The sequence below is a fragment of the Mobula hypostoma genome, chromosome 3, assembly GCF_963921235.1.
Source record: "Mobula hypostoma chromosome 3, sMobHyp1.1, whole genome shotgun sequence".
NCBI lineage: Eukaryota > Metazoa > Chordata > Chondrichthyes > Myliobatiformes > Myliobatidae > Mobula > Mobula hypostoma.
Window position 1 is genome coordinate 48103362 of NC_086099.1, and position 21560 is coordinate 48124921.

Consider the following 21560-nt stretch of genomic DNA (forward strand, 5'->3'; position numbering starts at 1 on the left):
GAGAAGGGCCAGCGTCCTGGTGAGGCTGAGCCAGCGTGCTAATCAGCTACCGCTCCCCAGCATACTCCTGACTAACATTCAGTCCCTGGACAACAAGCTGTGCAAACTGAGAGCTGAATCTCCTACCAGCAAGAAACAAAGGAATGTAACGTTTTGTGTTTCGTGGAGACCTGGCTGATGGAGGAGATACCGGACCACACTATGAAGCCCTCTGGGTGCTCTTCATCTTCCTGTCAAAAAACCTCTCTGGGAAGAGTAAAGGAGGAGAGGTATGCTTCATTGTCAACAATACTTGGTGCAACCCCCAGAATGTGCATTCATTCAAATCCTTTTGTTCCCCAGACCTGGAATACCTGGTGCTGCTGTGCAGAGCCTACTGGCTGCCTATATCACAGCGTTGTACATTTCACCACAGGCTGATACTGACCTGGCTCTCAAGGATCTGTACGAGACCATCAACACGCTGGAGACTGCACACCCAGAGGCTCCCTTTATCGTCACCGGTGACTTTAATGGAGCGTCGCTGACGAAAGTCTCTCTGAAGTTTTGTCAGCACATCCAGGTGAGCACTCGTGGAGATAACACACTCAACCACTGTTACACTCCCTTTCATAATGCTTAAAATCAGACCACTCCTTGATCCTGCTTCTCCCGATGTACAGGCGGCAGCTGAAACAAGAAGCAGCTATAGTTAAAACCATCCACTGTTGGTCCGACCAAATGGCCTCCATGCTGCAGGACTGCTTTGATGACTTTGACATGATGAGGATATCTCTGAGTCACGTGCTTCATCTGGAAGTGCTTCATGTGCTTCATCCCCCAGGTCTTTTGTGTGAGCAGCACTTAGCGCGCGGCATAGAGCTTACGTTGCCAGCAATCAGCTGGAGCTCAAGAAAAGCAGCTACAATCTGCGAAAAGCTATCAAGGCTGAGAAGCAACAATACAGGGACGAGACTGAGTCAAGATTCACAACGAATAGCACACGTGACTTGTGGTGAGGGCTGCATATTATCGCAGACTTCAAAGCCAAACGTATTGGCCGCCAACACTGTGGCCTCTCTCCCAGATGAGCTCAATTGCTTTTATGCTCGGTTCGATGTCACTAACTCTGAGCCTCCAAGGAAAGCCACTGCTACAACCTGCAACCTGGTCATCTCTGAGGCTGAAGTACGCAGATGCTTCCAACGTGTGCACAGACGACATCCCAGGGTGAGTACTCAGGATGTGCGCAGCACAACTGGCAGGTGTGTTTACAGACATTTTTAATCTCTCCCTCTCCCAGTGTAGAGTGCCCTCCTGCTTCAAATTATCCACCATTGTCCCTGTACCAAAAAGAAAAAGGTAACGTGCCTGAACGACTGGTATCCTGTCGCACTCACCTCAATAATAAGCAAATGCTCTGAGAGGCTGGTCGAGGATTACATCTGCAGCTTGTTACCACCCAAACTGGACCCCCTACAATTTGCCTAATGACACAACCAATCAACACTGCTGCACTGCTCTACATACCGTCCTTACACATCTGGAGAGGAGGAATGCTTATATGAGAATGCTGTTTTTGGACTGCAGTTCAACATTCAACACCATAATTCCATCCAGGCTCGACAAGAAGTTCAGAGAGTGCAGCCTTGTGCTGCTGGATCCTGGATTTCCTGTGAGGTTGCCGGCAGGTGGTAATGAGTAGGGTCCCTCACTTCTCAACACAGGATCCCTTCAGGGCTGTGTACTAAGTCCCCTCCTTTACTCCTCGTATATCCATGACTGTGTCGCCACCCACAACTCTAACCTGCTAATTAAATTTGCAGACGGTACTACATTGATTGGCCTAATCTCAGACAATAACAAGGTGGCCTACAGGGAAGAAGTCATCTCTCTGAGACAGTGATGTCAAGAAAACAACCTCTCCCTCAATGATGCAAAAACAAGGGAGCTGTTTGTGGACTACAGGAGGAATGGAGACAGGCTAACCCCTATTGATATCAATGGATCTGGGGTTGAGAGAGTCAACTGCTTTAAGTTCCTCGGCATCCACATCACCGAGGGCCTCACGTGATCTGTACACACCAGCTATGTGGTGAAAAAGGCACAACAGCGCCTCTTTCACCTCAGATGGTTGAGGAAGTTTGATATGGGCTGCCAAATCCTAAGAACTTTCTACAGGGGCACAATTGAGAGCATCCTGACTGGCTGCATCACTGCCTGTTATGGGAGCTGTACCTCCCTTAATCGAGGACTCTGCAGAGAGTGGTGCGGGCAGCCCAGCACATCTGTGGTTGTGAACTTCCTATGATTCAGGATATTTACAAAGACAGGTGTGAAACAAGGGCCCGAAGGATCACCGGGGACCCGAGTCACTCCAACCACAATCTATTCTAGCTGCTACCATCTGGGAAATGGTACCACAGCATAAATGCCAGGACCAACAGACTCTGGAACAGCTTCTTCCACTGGGACATCAGACTGATTAACTCGCGCTGATCTGAGTGTATTTCTATGTTACATTGACCGTTGGATTTATTATAAATTACTATGATTGCACATTGCACTTTTAGATGGAGACATAACATAAATATTTTTACTCATGTATGTGAAGGATGTAAAGTCAATTCAATTTAATAAAAGTGATGTTTCTCAAAGAGGAAAAAAAAACAGCTAAGTACAACAGCTGTACAATCCCAAGTGAAATTACTGGGATCTCTGAATTTGTGGAAGATGTACTTTGACACAGGATACCATTTAGCATTTCCTCATACTAAGAAATCTAAGTAAGATGGAGCTTCCCTACTAGACACCATGTGCAGCAAAGCAAAACAGATTCAGTGTTCCAAACTGGGACACATAAGGAAGAAAGAACAAGAATTGGTCACTAGCACCTCTTTCCTTTTCCCAGTAGGTTCCACCGATCATGGCCGATCTACTGACTTTGGTACAATTTTCCTGGTTGCTCCTTTGATTCTCTTAGCATCTAGTAATCTATCAATTTCTGTGTTGAATGCATTAAATGACAAAATTTTCACAGCCTTTTATGGTAGAAAATTAAAAGTTTCACCAACCTTAGAGTAAAAGCAATATTATTTCATTTCAGTTTGAAATGGTGGTCTCATTATTTTGTGACTACGACCTCTAATTCTTGACTCCTCGGCTTAGGGAATTATCTCTCAGCGTCTACTTTATTGAGCACTTTCTGAATCTTATACATTTAAAAAATGTCAACCCTAAGGCCTTACCTACCCAATTGCTTCTTGTGTGACAGACCCACCATTCCAGAAATCAGAGTGGTGAATCTTAGCTTCAAACCTTCAATATGCAAGTCTATGCATTTTTGTGATAAGAAGAGCAAAATTTACATATGCTAAGTGTGATCACTAGATATAATTTGCCTCCTGAATTGTCTGTAACATATAGGCTTTCAGTAACTTGTATACTAGGACACCCAGGTTACTTGGCCTCATCAACATTTCCTAACCTCTCACAATTTAAAAAAAAATGTTTTGGATTTGCATTCAAGGTTTTCGTATGTCATGTTTTAGCCCACTTATTTAGCTTATCTATATTCCTTTGTCATGTCCTGCATCCACATATTTTCACCTGGTTTTATATCATGAATATGGGGTATATTATATTTCAACCCCATGGCCAAATTGTTAATATAAATTGTGAATAGTTGGTGCCCAAGTACCAAACCCTATGATATCCTACTTGTCACAGCCTTAGAGGAATCTGTTTATTTCTACTCTTGGTTGGTAAGCAGACAGAAAATGCTAGTATGTTATCTACAATTCCATGTGTTCCAATCTCGTTGATTTTCTTGCTGTGTTATATCTTGAAAGCCTTCAAAAATCCAAATCACATCTACTGGTTGCCTTTATCTTTGCAAGGATGCAGTTTTTACATTAACAGGTCTCATTAAAAAGTATTCTTTGCTTTTAAAATTACAATTTCATTGTGTGCATTTTATGTAGTATGTAACATTTTACTGTTTAATTTTTACTTGTTTTTTATTATTGAATTCAGTTGCAATCTTATTTTAGGTAATGTGTGTTATGTGTACTCATCTACTGCAGAAACCACCTGATATAATTTTTTATGTGATGGGAATATTATTCCAAAATGAATAGGTAGTAGCCTTCAATAAATTTTAAATTGATCGGTGATATATTTATATCAGAATTGTTTGAATTGGAAATATTGCCATTTTTAAAATCTGATTTGCATTCCAAAATACCAGCATTTCATTTATCACACAGTCAGCATGACTTTTTGGAAAATGTGTCAAAGCTGCTGATGTCAACAGCCTGAGGGGGCAAAAAGGTGCAAGGGCTTTGTTTTTTTCTGTGAATTTGTGTTGCAAGAGGGATTTGATCTTATCCGACTGAGCTTATCAAATCTTCATCTTTTTGTTATATTCAGTCTGCGACTTTGGGAGTCTATGTACAGGAAAGGATTTAATGAGCATATTTATTGATATTTATTGTAAATGAACCGAATGGGAAGAGAATAATTATTTAAAATTGTTCTTAAAGTACAACAGTTAGGAAAAAATAAAAAGATAGTTTTAAACTACTAGTTAAAGATAAGAGATGGTGAAGGTAACATTCAAGTAGAAGCACAGATTTGGATACACAGCCCAAATTGCTTGCATGATCACCCTGAGTACAAAGAAACAATTGATATGAATTACAGGAGTAAATTCACCTCGAAGAATAAATATGGTGAACATTTCTGGCCTCTACTATTTTCCTATTTTGTCTATACCTCTATCCTAAAGTCAGGAAAACAGGAAAAGAAGAAGAAGAATTCTAGAGTTCAAACATAAAATCACTTCATAGAAAAGGGAGTATATAACATGTGAACAGCAGGCAATGGAGACTTTATAGATACAATTAAAATATTAATTAAATGATAATTAAACATGGAGAATATTGGAAGTCATCAGAACGAGCATCTTTTGTGGATAGAGTTCAGAAACAACTTTTCAGAAAAATATAAAGAGTCTGTTGGTACTAGAAATCCAGAGCAACACACATACAAAATGCTGGAGGAACAGCGTTCTTCCTGAGTTCCTCCAGCATTTTTTTGTCTGTTTTTCAGGAAAAAAAAATCTTTCACCATTGTCAATAATCTCCAGAATAGCAGACGTTAGGGAGGTTTTAAGGAAGCCGAAGAGAATATCTGTGATAGTGTTAAGACTTAGAAAGATGCAATGGGTGAGAGAGAGATTCAAAGTGCATTTATTATCAATGACTGTATAAATCATACAACCTTGAGATTTGTTTGAGATTTTTAACAGGCAGTTACAAAGAAAAGAACCCAATTAACAAAAAATAAAACCAACCTCCAGTGCCCACAGAGTCAGAGGGAAATTAAACAAAACAAATCATGCAAACAGTAGAAACCAGCAACAACAGCAGCATTCCGAAGCAACTTGAGTCCTTAGATGCAAATCCCCAAAGCAGTTTGGAGTAGGCCCGAAGCCTCAGCATTCAGTTCATCATATTAGCAGGGCAAGTTGTTACATAGTTCACACTCACAAAGTACAGCAGCCAAGGGGCAGTCTTACAGCCTTGGGATTGCGAAGGGATGTTTAAATTGTCCAAACCCTGCACCAGGAACCGGGCCCCACAGTGACGAATTGCTCCGGGCCTACATTTTGCTGCTGGAGAAGCCATTCTCAACCTCTCCAAATTGGCCTGGCGTTTAGCACCCGACTCTCGACACTGCTTTTCCAGTCTATTTGGGCCGGCATTTAGATTGTCCAAACAGCGCATTGTAACTTGCATGAGGACAGGGCCTCACCAAGTGAATCCTTATTAATTGTAGGTGATGTTGTGTATTTTCATCATTTTTCATTCTTCTGTCAATTTTTTTTACATCTGTGCAGCGTCTCTCCACCAACCCCCCCCCCCCCACCACTGCCCCTTATTCCAGACATCCCACCTTACAAAAATTCATTTCAGGGAGGTAGCACTATCAATTTGCGGAGACTTCCGGGAGAGGTGGGATGTCTGCAATAGAGTAGCTCCTTAGCAGCTAGCCAGCTAGTTTAAATAACGTTAGCTATGCTAATGAACAAATGACACCTGTTAAACTCACCTCAACATGTCTTGTACAGTTTTAACCCACCATGGGCAATAGAAAAGTCACTGTTGCAAACAGTGCAGCGAGCAACACTGTCATTATTTTTGACCCCTATTAGGCAGGGGTACACTTTAGTGTAGTCTGGGGTGACGTACGTTTTATATTTTCTTTTGGAACACTCTGCCACTCTGACTTTTTTTGGAACTCTCTCGCTCGTGGTCACTCTCACTCGCGTTTGCTTTCTCGCTCTCGTGCTTGCTTTCTCGCTCTCTTTCTCTCGCGCTCGCTTTCTTGCTCTCTCGTGATCACCCTCACTCGCGCTCGCTCTCTCGCTCTTGCTGTTGCTCTCTGTCGCGCTCTCTCGCACTTGCTTTCTTGCTCTTGCTCCCTCTCTCGTGCTTGCTTTCTCACTTTCGCGCTCTGTCTCTCGTGCTTGCTCTCTCGCACTTGCTTTCTTACTCTCGCTTTCTTACTCTCGCTCTCTCACTCTCGCGCGTTCTCTCATGCTCGCTCTCAAAAAAATCAATTTCCGGGACATTGTATATAATTTGCGGGCATCAGGGAACAACTATTAATTTGCGGGAGACTCCCGGAACTTCCGGGAGAGGTGGGATGTCTGCTATTCTGTTTCTATTACATTCTTACCTTTAGCTCCAGTCATTGCCTGCAGTTAACAAGCCTTCATCTTCTCTCAGTACCAGCACCATGTGGTACTTGCTCTCTTCTCGTTTCCACCACATCATTGGCATTCCCTTTGTTCTTCCCAGCTCCTTTTCTGCAACTTAGGAAAATAGGTAGTCAGGAGCATTGTGGGTTCATTTTAAAACCAACTTTCAGTGATGTTATAAGTTATTTTTGCGAAGTAGTTAAGTTAAAAAAAATAACGTTTATTAGTATAAATTCTCAAGTATAAGAATTACAAATCATACATAAACTATTCATGAAGAAGAGAGGCGAACATCGATGGCGAAGTATGCTTGCCTTCACCGGTCAGGAAATTATGTTGCAATTGTATAAAACTTTGGTTAGGCTGCATTTGGGGTACTGTGTGTACTTCTGATCATCCCATTACTCGAGGGGTATGAAGGATTTGAAGAGGGCGGAAAGAGGTTCCCCTGAGTGCCGTCTGGATTCAGGAATATTAGCTACAAGAAGAGGTTGGACAGAATTGGATTGTTTTTTTTCTGGAGTGTCAGGGCTGAGGGGAGATCTGGTCGAAGTTGATATAATTATCAGAAGCATGGATCATGTAGATGGTCAGAATCATTCTCTGAGTAGGAGTGTCAAATACTAGAGAACATGGCTACAAGGTGAAGGTGGGAGTAGGGGGCTGCTGAGTTTAAGGGAGATATGCAGGGCAAGTTTATTTTACTCAGAGGGTGTTATGTGCCTGGAATGTGCTGCAAGGGGTGGTGTTTGAATCAGACGAAATAGTGGCTTTTAAGAGGCTATTAGGCTGACACATTAACGTGAGGGATATGGATTTTACGGGCACATGGGTTAGTTTCATTTGGAATTTTGGTTGGTACAGACAGTGTGGGCTTGATGGACCGATTCCAGTACCATTCTGTGTTCTGACTGGCAAACTTACTACATAGGGCGAGAGGGGAGAAACATGAAACTGTCTGCATTTAATCATAGAGACCATCTTTTACGTTCTCAGCCTATTAAAGGACGTGCAAAAGATCCTTCTCCTTGGGCAATGCCGCAAGGCTGGAAAAACAGAATCATGTCTGACAAACTTGGTTGAATTTCTTAACTAAAGATGTAAGATCAGCTTTATTTGAAACCTTGAAATATACAGTGAAATGCATTCTTTGTGTCAACAATCGGCACAGTCCGGAATGTGCTGGGGCCAGCACAGCACGCAGTGATTCCTGCACCAACTGAACGAGCCTCTAACTTACTAATCCTAGTTCGTATGTAGAATGTGGGAGGCACCAAAGCACCTATGCGATCACAAGGAAAACATACAACCTCCCTACAGATAGTGGCGAGTATTGAACCTCGATCTCACAGCTGGCGTTGTGATGCAGTATGCTAACCACTACACTACTCCGTGCCCTAGAAGAGGCATGGAATAGAGTAATGAGTAGGGGAATATCTAACAACATTATTTGTATCTGTTTTCAAAGAAAGCATTGAATGGAGTCTTACATGTAGACCATTGGCTAAAATTGAGCTCAGCAGATTGAAGGCAAATTGTTAACTTGATTGGAAAAATGGTTGATTGATGGAAGACTGAGAACCTGGAGAATGCGCATTTAGTCAAATTGGCAGGGCAAGTGGTGTGCCACAAAGATGTTAGTTGGCATCCCAGCTATTAGCCATGTGGAAAAGCAACTTAACTGAGTGAACTACTTCTGGTTTAAGATGGCGCTGGTGAAGCTCAGAGACTACTTATTGGTGGCAAACAAAATAAAGAATACAAATAAATACTTAATAAGAGCTTTTTGGGTAAAATTTCTGGTAAACAATCACTGCAAATAATGGAGTCAGAGTGCGAGGAAGAATCAAGACCCATCCACCAAAACTGAGAACAAAGAAAGATCAATCTAAATGCCAGGCCAATCTGGAAAAGTCAGGTATGGGTCGAAATGTGGCTGCGAAGTCCAGGCCTAGAGCATATCAAATCAACAGGGCCCAGGTCTGAGGGTGAGGAACGACCCGATGTTCGGACAGTTTAAAAGCCAGTCCAGGTTGAAACGGCAGGGTGTTGGGACCAGGGCCAAGGGTCGGGCTGGTTCTACTCAGCTCTGCAATGAACTGAGGCTCTGGCCTGCTTCAGCTTCTTGTCTGTACACTCACTTTCATTGTGGGTGTTGTTTGCACAATTTGTATTTTTCTTCTGTGTGCGTTGGGTATTTGATGGACTTTTTAAATAGGTTCTTCAGGGTTTCTTTGTATTGTGGCTGCCTGTAAGGAGACAGATCTCAAGGTTTTCTAATGTATACGTACATACTTTGATAATAAATATACTTTGAACTTTGAATGTGTTTGACAAATCCTAGGTCACTGAGAATCAGGGCAAGCAACATTGCATTGTAAAATGTGCACATTAGATTATGAATAAATATTCATAGATTATGTGACCAACCAGAGCTGGCAATGAATTTGAATGCAAGCAAAAGAGATAATGAAATTTAGAGCTGGAAGAGAGTACTTTAAGATGAAATGTTAGAACCTGAGTCAGACAATGTAGGTCTCTGTACTCGGGTCACTTGGATGTCATAAAGCAGCAGATAATCAAGCATACTAATTGAATTCTGTCCTTTGAAGCCTGGATTATAAGTGCATTTGAAGTTATCCAACAGTCATACACAGTTCTGACTTTATCAGTGTAGGAGCATTGTGAATAGTTATGAAACCCAAATCATAGGAAGGATATATTGGTATTGATTTTGCTGTTGGTAAAATTGCAGCATTCAGTTCATGACACCGTAAAACTGACAACAACTTCTGGAGTTAGTAGATGTGGAAATTAGTACCAGCATCCCAAAGTTACTATTGGTGATAACCAGCTCACCCACACCATTTTCTCTGCAGATTGATGAAAATTTTAAGTATTTATGAACTATTTTCAAAGTCAGTTCTACACATTTTATTTTATGTTGTGTGAATTATTAATGATTTTTCATGTCATATTAGCTATTTAAACATAACGGACAGTAATTACGTCGGATATTTAAAAATATAGTGAATTTTCTGGGAAAAATATTTTACAGTTTTGATCACTTATTACATTATTTTGTTCCTTAAACCTTTTTAATGTAAGTTATATACGGGTTTCCCCCGCCATCCGAAGGTAGAGCATTCCTATGAAACGGTTCGTAAGCTGTAATGTCGTAAAGCGAAGAAGCAATTACCTTTTATTTGTATGGGAAAATTTTGTGAGCGTTTACAGACCCAAAAATAACCTACCAAATCATGCCAAATAACACATAAAACCTAAAATAACAGTAACATATAGTAAAAGCAGGAATGATATGATAAATACACAGCCTATATAAAGTAGAAATACTTCTCTACAACGATTGCCTGCACAGATCTCCGTAGCGAAAATCTCACGCAAGCGCTCTCGGCAGAAAATCTCACGCAAGCGCTGTTGGCATAAACGTGCTCTCCAGTAACCTTTAAACTATGAAGATGCCAAATCTACCAAATAACGCGTAAAAATACACAGCCTATATAAAGTAGAAATAATGAATGTACAGTGTAGTATCACTTACGGGAATTGGGAAGACATTGAGCACACTGATGATAGTGTGTTAGACTGAGTCGTCACAGGTTGGGGTGGTGCAGTGGCCCCCACCCTCCAGGCCGCCAACTGATAGATTGCCGCGAAGCACGCAGCGGTAGCCAGGAGACACCCAGCACATCTTTAAGAAAAAAGCTGAAATAAACATGCGAATTAATTAGGTGCTGCCCGGCACGTAAATGTCAGCGCAGATCAGAGGCGATTGCCGATTGCATCGGCACTGATCTGGACCAACAATTTCATGCTAGGCGGCACCTAATTAATTAGCCTGTTTATTTCGGCTTTTTTCTTAAAGATGTGCTGCCTGTCTCCCGGCTATCCTTGCATTCTCCGCGAATCGGTACAGTATCTGTCCGGGGCCTGGGGGTTGGGGTGGTGGGACACGGGGCTGTCATCTCATTGTCATTCAGGGCAGGCAGCTCATCTTCTCCTATGACTGCCTGCCTCGATGTCGAAGGTCAAGGTTCGTCATCTGCTGTGGCTGATGTGGAAGGCTTGCTTGACTGCTGAGCCTCGCGCATTTTTATATCACACAGTTCTTTGTAAGGACTCAAAACATCCTGCAAATATCCCCTAAACCTACGTACCCTTTCAAAATTAAAGTCGTACTTTATCATTGCAGTGAAAATCTCACACAATGCATTCTGCATTCTGCATTCGGTTGAATTCGGTTTCGATTGTTATCCTTTCCTCTTCCAATTGCATCAGCTGTTCATCTATCAGTTCTTGGTCATGGGATGCCAAAACCTCTTCAACATCATTTTCGTCAGCTTCCACAAGCCCAACTCACTTTGTCTTGTCCTTGCTTCGTTCACCACGATCGAAACGCTTAATTACGTCTAGTTTTACGCTAAGTAAAACACCCTTACGAGCTCTTTCAGGCTTTCCCGACACCTTAGAACTTATCTTGCAAACAGCTGCTCACAGGCTCGTGTTTAAGCAATGCCGTTCCGAATCTGGGGGAGAGCGGCTGCTCGGGGTGTGCGCTGATTTTTTATTGCGCGCTGCCTTTCTTCATAACAGTGAAAACACCTTCTGAAAGCGAAAACAGGGTACTAATGTAGGTCTTTCGTAACAGGGAGGTTTCGTAAAGCGAACGTTTGAAAAGCGGGGGACACCTGTATTGCATTTTTACTTCCTAATTTTGATTGTAGTGAAAATTGTTCACTTTTGTTGATGCTCAGCCAAGCAAGGAATCTCCATGAGTAATTGTAGTTTTGAACTGTGAATATAGTGCACTGCCCCCAGGACACTACACTTTTGTGGGTAGCCTTCAACAAGATTAACATTAAGCAGTGCGTTTTTGTCTTTGACCACAAAATCCTCTGAGAGAATGTACATAGTTTTACAAGAGTAATTCCCAACGTAAAAAGGTATAAGTAGAAAGAATAGATTACAGAATTTAGTGTTGGATTTCCAAGGTATAAGAAAATTACAGTTTTCAAACTGTTAAATATTACTACTGATTGTGGAGCCCAGGTTTTGGAGCTTTTGCCCTAAGTTTAAAGCCTGGAATGATTTCAGTTGATTTTATGATTGGTGTTCAGAAACTCTTATACCTGTTCAGGTTAATTGAATTATAGAACTTAAAAAAAGCAGTAACTGATGCTGTGTCAATCGTTAGTCTGATAGCTCTTTGTGAACCAAAACTTTAACTGATAAGGAAGAAAGACAGTTATGTAAAGTTGGGTCATATATTAGTATGAGGATGCAAGCTCAAGGGGCTAAATGACATGAGCAACACTCACAACGTGCTGGAGGAACTCAGCAGGTCGGGCAGCATCCGTGGAAAAGATCGGTCGACATTTCCACGGATGCTGCCCGACCTGCTAAGTTCCTCCAGCGTGTTGTGAGTGTTGCTTTGACCCCAGCATCTGCAGATTATTTTGCGTTTGCTAAATGACATGATATTCCTATTAAATTTACTTCATGTCTTTTTGTTTGATTCACAAAAAGTCTTAACACCCAAAAGGTTTGACATCATCCATTTCGAAGCACTCTGTTTGATTACTGCCCCATATATGACTCTGCACATTTGTAATCTCCACTACCATCACATGCACAAAATGCACTGACTGCAGTTATTACCCAGTGACAACATCCCAGACCCATGATCTCTCCACCAAGAAGGAAGAGCACTCAGGTGTATGGAAACACCACCACCAAGTCACCCAACATCTGACTTGGAAGTATACTGATGTTTCCCCTTCATCAGATTGAGCTCTAATCGCCTGCCCAACAGCACTATTGGGAACTCCTCACCAGAAGGCAGCAGAGATATAAGAACGTGGCTCATTGCTTTTTTTCATCAGGACATCTTATGAATGAGTAATAAATGCGGCTTTGTCTGCAGTGTTCAGATCCTGAAAAAGAATTTTAAAAATGTACATTTCGATATAACTATTGATCTCTGATTACAACATAATTCAAATCAATTTAGTAAGCATCATTATGCTGGAATCTTCATGCCATAGATTTCTACATTGGACAAGAAATTAAAAAGATAGGAATGTTATCCAATGTTTTTACCATCACTGAAAGTGCAAATGATGTAATTATGTAATCAGCTATTGCTGAGCATAAGCATATTTTTGTTAAAGGCTGAAAAAATACTCATCAAATTTGATTATATACATCAATATGAAATTTAGTAGGGAAAATCATCACAAACTATGTTGTTACTGTTTGCGTACAAGAGTTTCAGAAAAGAGGGTCCCTCCAATGAATATATGGCAGGTACACTGCTAGGTTTTGTCAAGCAGTTTATTAATTAACACATAATGCACTTGAAATTGACTTGAGTTTTGCTGTGACTCGCTTATTTTTGTTGGAAATTGGAAATAAATTTAAAGCATGTTCATTGTTTTACATTGAAGTATTTTAAATTATTCTAAGACTGCTTCCATAATGGACTTACTATTGCAAATTTTGCAAGATTGCTCAATTTAGTTTGCCTCCTTGCTGTTTTACAGTGTCATTCAGGATAAATTTTGCGGCATTATAAACATTTGTGTGGAAGCATTGCATGATGTCTTGTCAGAGGATCCAGACACGGGAACTTATAAAGAGTAAGTAAGCAGTTCTGTCTATCACCATAAATGAACTTGTAACATGTTAAATTACTTATACTATTGGAAAAGTTGGCATTTCATTGAACCAAACAAGGCAGATTTTTATAGCAGGCAGTTGATCTAAAATATCAGGCAACAAAATATCCAAGCAACATGTTATCAGTAGCGTTGCATAAGTTTCTGTACATCGAACAATTTGTCACTGTCTTATTAGCATTGAACATTAATTGATAGGCTCAGAACTGGATGTCTGTGTTCTATAAAAGGCAGGTACTCTGGAACAAATTCATCTGTCAATTCATTTTGATCCCATTTGTCCAATAGAACCATTGCACATCAAGTTTTATTTAATATCAGTTGAAACAGCACATCTCTAAATAACTATAGCTCAATTGCAACTAATCCTACCTAACTACAAGTCAATTGTATGATTCTCGCATCGACTAAGCACCTACCATTCTACATTGAAGTAGAGCAAAAGAAAATTAACTCTATATTTTAGGGAACATATTTGGAGATGTAAGTGGGTTAATTTTGATAATACTTCTATTGAATATACCAAGAAACATTATTCCCTTTAAAACACTATCTGTGTAATCTGTTTCCTTCAGTTCTATTGTTTCTAATGAACATGTACATGTAAAAGAAAATGAGGTTTGAACCAGCAGTACATGGTTTAGTAACTGTAACTGCTATAACCAACACTGAAGAATATATGTTAGAAGTTTTCATTTCGCAGTGTACAATTTATAATAGAAGAATAACACCTTGTGGGGTCATTAATTAATAAACCTGGAAGAGCTAATTGGCCAATCTAATGGCCCATCAACTTCTTTTTGGCTGGCCTCATTAAATGTAATACCACCTCTTGTTTGATAAATTTGAATTTTAAATCACATTCTTGATCACAAAATATTTTTCAAACATCTAGATAAATCATTTAAAGACCTGCTTAACAAGGCATATTGTGGAAAATTGTTTGAATTCTGGCAAAAGTTCTCTATAATTACACTTGCTTAACCTTTGGCTTTGCTTGGTAGTCACGTATTTTTGCTTTCACCAACCCTCCAGTAATTGCATCAATAATTACTCTCTGTCACTAAGCACTAAGAAAACAATTTATTTGGTGACATTATCAGAAGCATGATTTCATGAATATTTGTGTCCACATCTTATTCCTAGCTCTGGATGCGTTTACCGGATAGCAGAATTCTCCTGAATATAGGGTTGCATTTGACCTTCAGAAACAGAAATAGTTCAAACTCAAATAATATTCTGAAGTTGACCTCCAAATCATGATTTAATGGTTGAAATGTCTTGTATCAAGGAAGCAGCCATAAATACATCCATGGTGAATGGCTCACTTGACAAAAGCAGACGGTATTTGGCAAGAGCTAGCATACAAATCCGTGGTTGCTGAAAACACTGAGATGTTATCTGACAGCACAAAAATAATCTCTGATTTGAAATATGAACTGTGTGTGAAGTATTTCTATCACTAACTTTCATTTATAAAAAATTTGTTTTTTATAAATCTGATTCAGGATCTGGCCTTTCCTGGCCAGGCTGGTATTTATTGTTCATTCTTTGTTGTGAAAATGTATACGTGAGTTGCCTTCCTTAATCGTTACAATCTATGCTCTGAAAGTACTTCCATTGTTCTGTTAGGAAATGATTTCCAATGGTGTTATACAACGAAGTAGGTTGGCAGGCCAGTCTGTATCAGAGCTGGTTTACTGGGTTGGACTGGGTGAAGAAAACAGTTTTCCTTTACTAAAACAACAGGAATTCTGCAGATGCTGGAAATTCAAGCAACACACATCAAAGTTGCTGGTGAACGCAGCAGGCCAGGCAGCATCTGTAGGAAGAGGTACAGTCGACATTTCAGGCCGGGTCTCGGCCTGAAACGTCGACTGCAACTCTTCCTACAGATGCTGCCTGGCCTGCTGCGTTCACCAGCAACTTTGATGTGTGTTGCTTTCCTTTACTAAAGGATGTTAGTAAACTATTTTGGTTTTTTTTTTTGGCGGTCTGGCAATTTTCTTGTGGCTTTCACTGATGTCATCTTTTAGATTTGGAAAAGATATTCAAATTCTCACATCAGCATAACTATGAAGAGCAGCTAGGATGGATCCCAGGGCAATGGTGTTCTCCACTGATGTGGGAGATCGGGGGCATGTCCTGTGCCCTTGATGGCTACAGCTGTGAGAAGAGCATTTGGCTGCAGCTCTTTACAGACTAGGATTTGGAGTAGGCTAACTTTCAGATCATTCGGGAGAATGAGGAGGTGATAGATAAAAGATACAGGGAGGTAGTGACACCTAACTTGCAATAAGCAAGTAGTTGAGTGGCTGTCAGGAAAGGAAAAGGGAACAGGCAGACCGTGCAGAGTACCCTTGTGGCCTTTCCCCTCAATAACAGGTATATTATTTTAGATAATATAGACAAGGGAGATGACCTACCAGTGGAATGCATGACAGCTGGATCTTTGGCATGGAGTCTGACGCTGTGTCTCAGAAGGAAAGGAAAGAGAATGGTGGTGATAGGAGATTCAGTAGTTAGGTGAGCAGACAGGAGATTCTGTGGACATGAAGGAGACCAGAATAGTATTTTGCCTCCTAGGTGCCAGCAGGTCTTGGATCGAGTCTAAAATGTTCTTGAACAGGAGGGTCAGCAGCCAGTGGTCATGATACATATTGGTACCAATGAGATAGGTAGGAAAACAAATGAGGTCCTGAACAGCAAATATAGGGAGCTAGGCAAGAAGTTAAAAAGCAAGCCCACAAAGGTGGTAATCTCTAGACTGCTGCCTGTGTCACACACCAGTGGGGTGAAGAATAAGTTGGTATGGCAGATCAATGTGTGGCTGCAGAATTGCGGCAGGGGCTAGGATTTCAGATTCATTGATCATTGTGAATTGAATTGACTTTATTTCTTACATCCTTCACATACATGAGGAGTAAAAATCTTTATGTTACATCTCCATCTAAATGTGCCATGTGCAATCATAGTGACTTATAATAAATAGGACAGCCAGTGTAATATAGAGTACATTCAAATCAGCGTGAGTTCATCAGTCTGATGGCCTGGTGGAAATAGCTGTCCTGGAGCCTGTTGGTCCTGGGTTTCATGCTGTAGTACTGCTTCCCGGATGGTAGCAGTTGCAACAGTTTGTAGTTGGAGTGACTCGGGTCCCCAGCGATCCTTCAGGCCCTTTTTACACACCTGTCTTTGTTAATGTCCTGGATAATGGGAAGTTCATATCTACAGATGCGTTGCGCTGTCCGCACCACTCTCTGCAGAGTGCTATGATTGAGGGAGGTACAGCTCCCATACCAGACAGTGATGCAGCCAGTAAGGATGCTCTCAGTTGTGCCCCTGTAGAAAGTTCTTAGGATTTGGCGGCCCATACCAAACTTCCTCAACCACCTGAGGTGAAAGAGGCACTGTTGTGCCTTTTTTACCACATAGCTGGTGTGTACAGACCACGTGAGGTCCTCAGTGATGTGGATGCCAAGGAACTTAAAGCTGTTTACCCTCTCAACCCCAGATCCATTGATGTCAATAAGGGTTAGCCCATCTCCATTCCTCCTGTAGTCCACAACCAGCTCCTTTGTTTTTGCGACATTGAGGGAGAGGTTGTTTTCTTGACATCACTGTGTCAGAGAGATGACTTCTTCCCTGTAGGCCACCTCGTTATTGTTTGAGATAAGGCCAATCAATGTAGTGTCATCAGCAAATTTAATTAGCAGATTGTAGCTGTGGATGGCGATACAGTCATGGGTATACAGGGAGCAAAGGAGGAGCTCCTGTATTGAGAGTCAGAGGGTTGGAGGTGAGGGAGCCCACTCTTGCAACCTGCTGGCGATCTGACAGGAAGTCCGGGATCCAGCTGCACAAGGCAGGGTCAAGGCTGAGATCTCTGAGCTTCTTGTGGAGCCTGGATGGAACTATAGCGTTGAAAGCTGAACTGTAGTCCAAGAACAACATTCTTACATAAACATCCTTCTTCTCCAGATATGTAAGGATGTCATGTTGAGCAGTGGCTATTGCATCATCTGTCAATCAGTTGTGACAGTAGGCGAATTATAGGGGGTGCAGTTTGGGTGGTAGCAAACTGCAGATATAATCCTTGACCAGCCTCTCAAAGCATTTGCTTAATATTGAGGTGAGTGCAACAGGACCCCGGTCGTTCAGGCATGTTACCTTGGTCTTTTTTGGTACAGGGATAATGATGGGTAATTTGAAGCAGGAGGGCACTCTACACTAGGAGAGGGAGAGATTAAAAATGTCTGTAAACATACCTGCCAGTTGTGCTGCGCACATCCTGAGTACTCACCCTGGGATGCCGTCTGGTCCCGCAGCCTTGCAACAGTCCACTCGTTGGAAACCTCTTCATACCTCAGCCTCAGAGATGACCAGATTGCAGGTTGTAGCGGTGGCTTTCCTTGGAGGCTCAGAGCTAGTGACATCGAACCGAGCATAAAAGTGATTGAGATCAGCTGGGAGAGAGGCCACAGTGTTGGCGGCACCACAACATTTGGCTTTGAAGTCTGCGATGGTATGCAGCCCTCGCCACAAGTCACGTGTGCTACGCGTTGTGAATCTTGACTCAATCTTCTCTCTATGTTGTTGTTTCACAGCCTTGATAGCTTTGCGCAGATTGTAGCTGCTTTTCTTGAGCTCTAGTTGATGGCCAGCGATGTAAGCTTGATGTTGCGCTGTAAGTGCTGCTCGCGCGGAACTATTGATCCAGGGTTTCTGATTCGGGAAAACCCTGACTGACTTCTGGGGGACAACATAAGGATGCACTTCCGGATGAAGCAAGTGACTCCACCAGTGAACTTGGAGACATCCTCATCATGAAAGACATTCCAGTCGACGCCTTCTGGGGAAGGTATGACTTGTATAAAAGTGATAGGCTACACCTGAACTCAAGTGTGATGAGTATCCTCACATACTGTATATGTGGAATAAAGGGAATTACAGAGGCATGAGAGAGGAACTTACCCAGGTGGATCGGAGGTGGGTACTGGTAGGGATGGCAGCAGAGCAAAGATGGCTGAACTTTCTGGGAATGGTTCACATAGCGCAGGATAGATATGTCCCACAGAAGAAGTAATTCTCAAATGGCAGAGATAGGGCACCGTGGCAAACATGGGAAGTTAAGGACTTCATAAAAGCCAAGGAAAGGGCATATAAGGTAGCAAAAGTGAGTGGGAAGTTGGATGATTGGGAAGCTTTTAAAATCCAACAAAAGGCAACAAAAAATGTCAAAAGAAGGGAAACAATGAAATATGAGGGCAAACTAGTCAATAATATAAAGCAGGATACTTTCAGTTACATAAGGAGTAAAAGGGACGTGAGAGTTGATATTGGACCACTGGAAAAAGATGCTGGTGAGGTAGTAATGGGGGGCAAAGAAGTAACAGATGAACTTAATGGGTACTTTGCATCTGTCTTCACTGTGAAAGACTCTAGAAGTGTGCCAGAGGTCCGTGAGTGCCAGCGAGCAGGAGTATGTGCCATTGCTATTACAAAGAAAATGTGTGATGCAAACACAAAGATCTTAAGGATGATAAGTCACCTGAACCAGGTGGATACATCCCAGAGTCCTGAGAGAGATTGCTGAAGAGATAACAGATACATCGGTCATAATCTTTCAAGAATCACTTGAGTCTGGCATGGCCCCAGAATAATGAAGGATTGATATAGATAATGGGGGTGATGGCTTTGTGGCAAAGTTTGCGGATGATACAAAGATAGGTGGAGGGGTAGGTAGTGCTGAGGAAGCAATGCAATCGCAGCATGACTTAGACAAGTTTGAACAGTGGGCAAAACAAGTGGCAGAGGGAATACACTGCTGGGAAATACATGATACAGGTATCCCCCGCTTTTCGAAAGTTCGCTTTACGCCACTTCGCTTTTACGAAAGACCTACATTAGTACCTGTTTTCGCTAACCGAAAAAAATCCGAAGAGGATTCTTGCTTTTACGAAAAAGGCGAAAAGCGAAAATAGCGTTCAGCGTTTGTTTTTCAGCAAGCTGTTATAGAGGCAGTGCGCACTCCGAGCAGCGAGAGTGGCGAAAAGCAAAAATAGCTTTCAGCGCTTGTTTTGCAGCGAGCCGTTATAGAGGCAGCGCACACCCCGAGCAGTGGGAGTAGTGAAAAGCAAAAATAGCGTTCAGTGTTTGTTTTGCAGCAAGCCGCCATAGCTTTGAACTGCGTGAGATTTTCGCTACAATTGACAGTGCTGCAATGATTGCAGAAAAGTATGACTTTAATTTTGAAAGGGCTTGTAGGTTTAGGGCAGGTTTGCAGGATGTTTTGAGTGCTTACAAAGAACTGTATGATAGAAAAATGCATGAACCTTCCAGTGTGCTCACTGTCTTCCCGATTCTGGTAAGTGAAGCTACATTGTATATGTATTATTATAGGCTGTGTATTTATCATATCATTCCTGCTTTTACTATATGTTAGTGTTATTTTAGGTTTTATGTGTTATTTGGTATGATTTGGTAGGTTATTTTTTGGGTGTGGGAACGCTCAAAAATTTTTCCCATATAAATTAATGGTAATTGCTTCTTCGCTTTACACCATTTCGGCGTACCAAAACGTTTCATAAGAATGCTCTACTTTTGGACAGCGGGGGAAACCTGTAATGCGTTTTGGTAAAAGGAACAATAGTGTGACTATTATCTAAATGGGCAGAAGGTTAACTTACAGGTTAAGTGTGTGGTAAAGAAGGCAACAGCAATGTTTGCATTTATTTCAAAGGGAATAGAATATAAAAGCAAGGAGATAATGTTGAGCCTTTATAAGTTACTAGTCAGGCTGCACTTGGATGTTGTCAACAGTTTTGGGCCCCATATCTCAGAAAGGATGTGTTGTCATTGGAGAGAATCCAGAGGAGGTTTATGAGGATGATTCAGGGTTTGAAGGATTAGCATATGAGGAGCATTTGTCAGGTTTGGGCCTATACTCACTGGAATTTAGAAGAATTAGATTATTTTAGATTATGAGGACACTCAGTCCTCGTTTACTGTCATTTAGAAATGAATGCATTAAAAAATGATACAATATTCCTCCAGAATGATATCACAAGAAACACAAGACAAACCAAGACTAAAACTAACAAAACCACATAATTATAACATATAGTTACAATTGTGCAAAGCAATACCGTAATTTGATAAAGAGCAGACCATGGTCAAGGTAAAAAAAAAGTCTCAAAATTCCGATAGCCTTATCATCTCACGCAGATGGTAGAAGGGAGAAACTCTCCCTGCCATGAACCTCCAAGTGCCGCAAACTTGCCAATGCCGCACCATTGGAAGCACCTGACTGCAGCGGACTCTGAGTCCGTCCAAAAACTTCGAGCCTCCGACCAGCCCTCCAAAACCGTGCACCGAGCACCATCCTCTGCCAAGCACTTCGACCCCACCCTGGCCGCCAAGCAACAAGCAAAGCTGAGGACTTGGGGCCTTCCCCTCCGGAGATTCTGGATCATACGTTAGCAACAGCAGCGAAGCAGGCATTTCAGAAGTTTCACCAGATGTTCCTCCATGGTCTCACCTCTGTCTCCATCAAATCAGGATTGTGCACAGCACCCTACTTGACAGATAACAGACATTGCCACCAGAGTGGCTGCTGCAAGCTGCGTCACACCGCCATCTTCTCCTCCCCCTGAATGTGTGGGGATTTCATTGAAACCTACTGAATGTTGAAAGGAATCGATAGGGTGGATGTGGAGAGGGTGCTTCCCCTGGTGGAGGTATCCCGAACTAGAGGGCACAGTCTTAAAATTGAGGAGCGACCTTTTAGAAAAGTGGTAAGGAAGAATTTTTTTAGCCAGAGATCAGTGAATCTGTGGAATGCTCTGCCACTGACTGCGGTGGAGGCCGAGTCCATGGGTATATTTAAGGCAGAAGTTGATGGTTTTCCGATCGGTCAGGGTAAGAAGGCAGGTGTATGGGGTTGAGTGGCATCCAGGATCAGTCATGATGGAATGTTGGAGTAGACTCAATAGAAACATAGAAAACCTACAGCACAATACAGGCCCTTCGGCCCACAAAGCTGCGCTGAACTTGATAGGCTGAATGGTCTAGTTCTGCCCCCCATGTCTTATGGACTTACCAGTCTAAGAGTTGCA

The 21560-nt window shown here is 41.9% G+C and overlaps 1 protein-coding gene across 3 annotated transcripts in view; it reads left to right on the top strand.

Moving 5' to 3' along the window:
* The window catches only part of ipo11 (importin 11), a 430673-nt gene that overhangs the window by 282403 nt on the left and 126710 nt on the right, over positions 1–21560 (top strand). For all 3 annotated transcript variants that reach the window (XM_063042993.1, XM_063042994.1, XM_063042995.1), the window contains exon 29: positions 13309–13404. In XM_063042993.1, coding sequence (XP_062899063.1) covers positions 13309–13404 — 96 coding nt within the window. The remainder of the gene's footprint in view (positions 1–13308; positions 13405–21560) is intronic.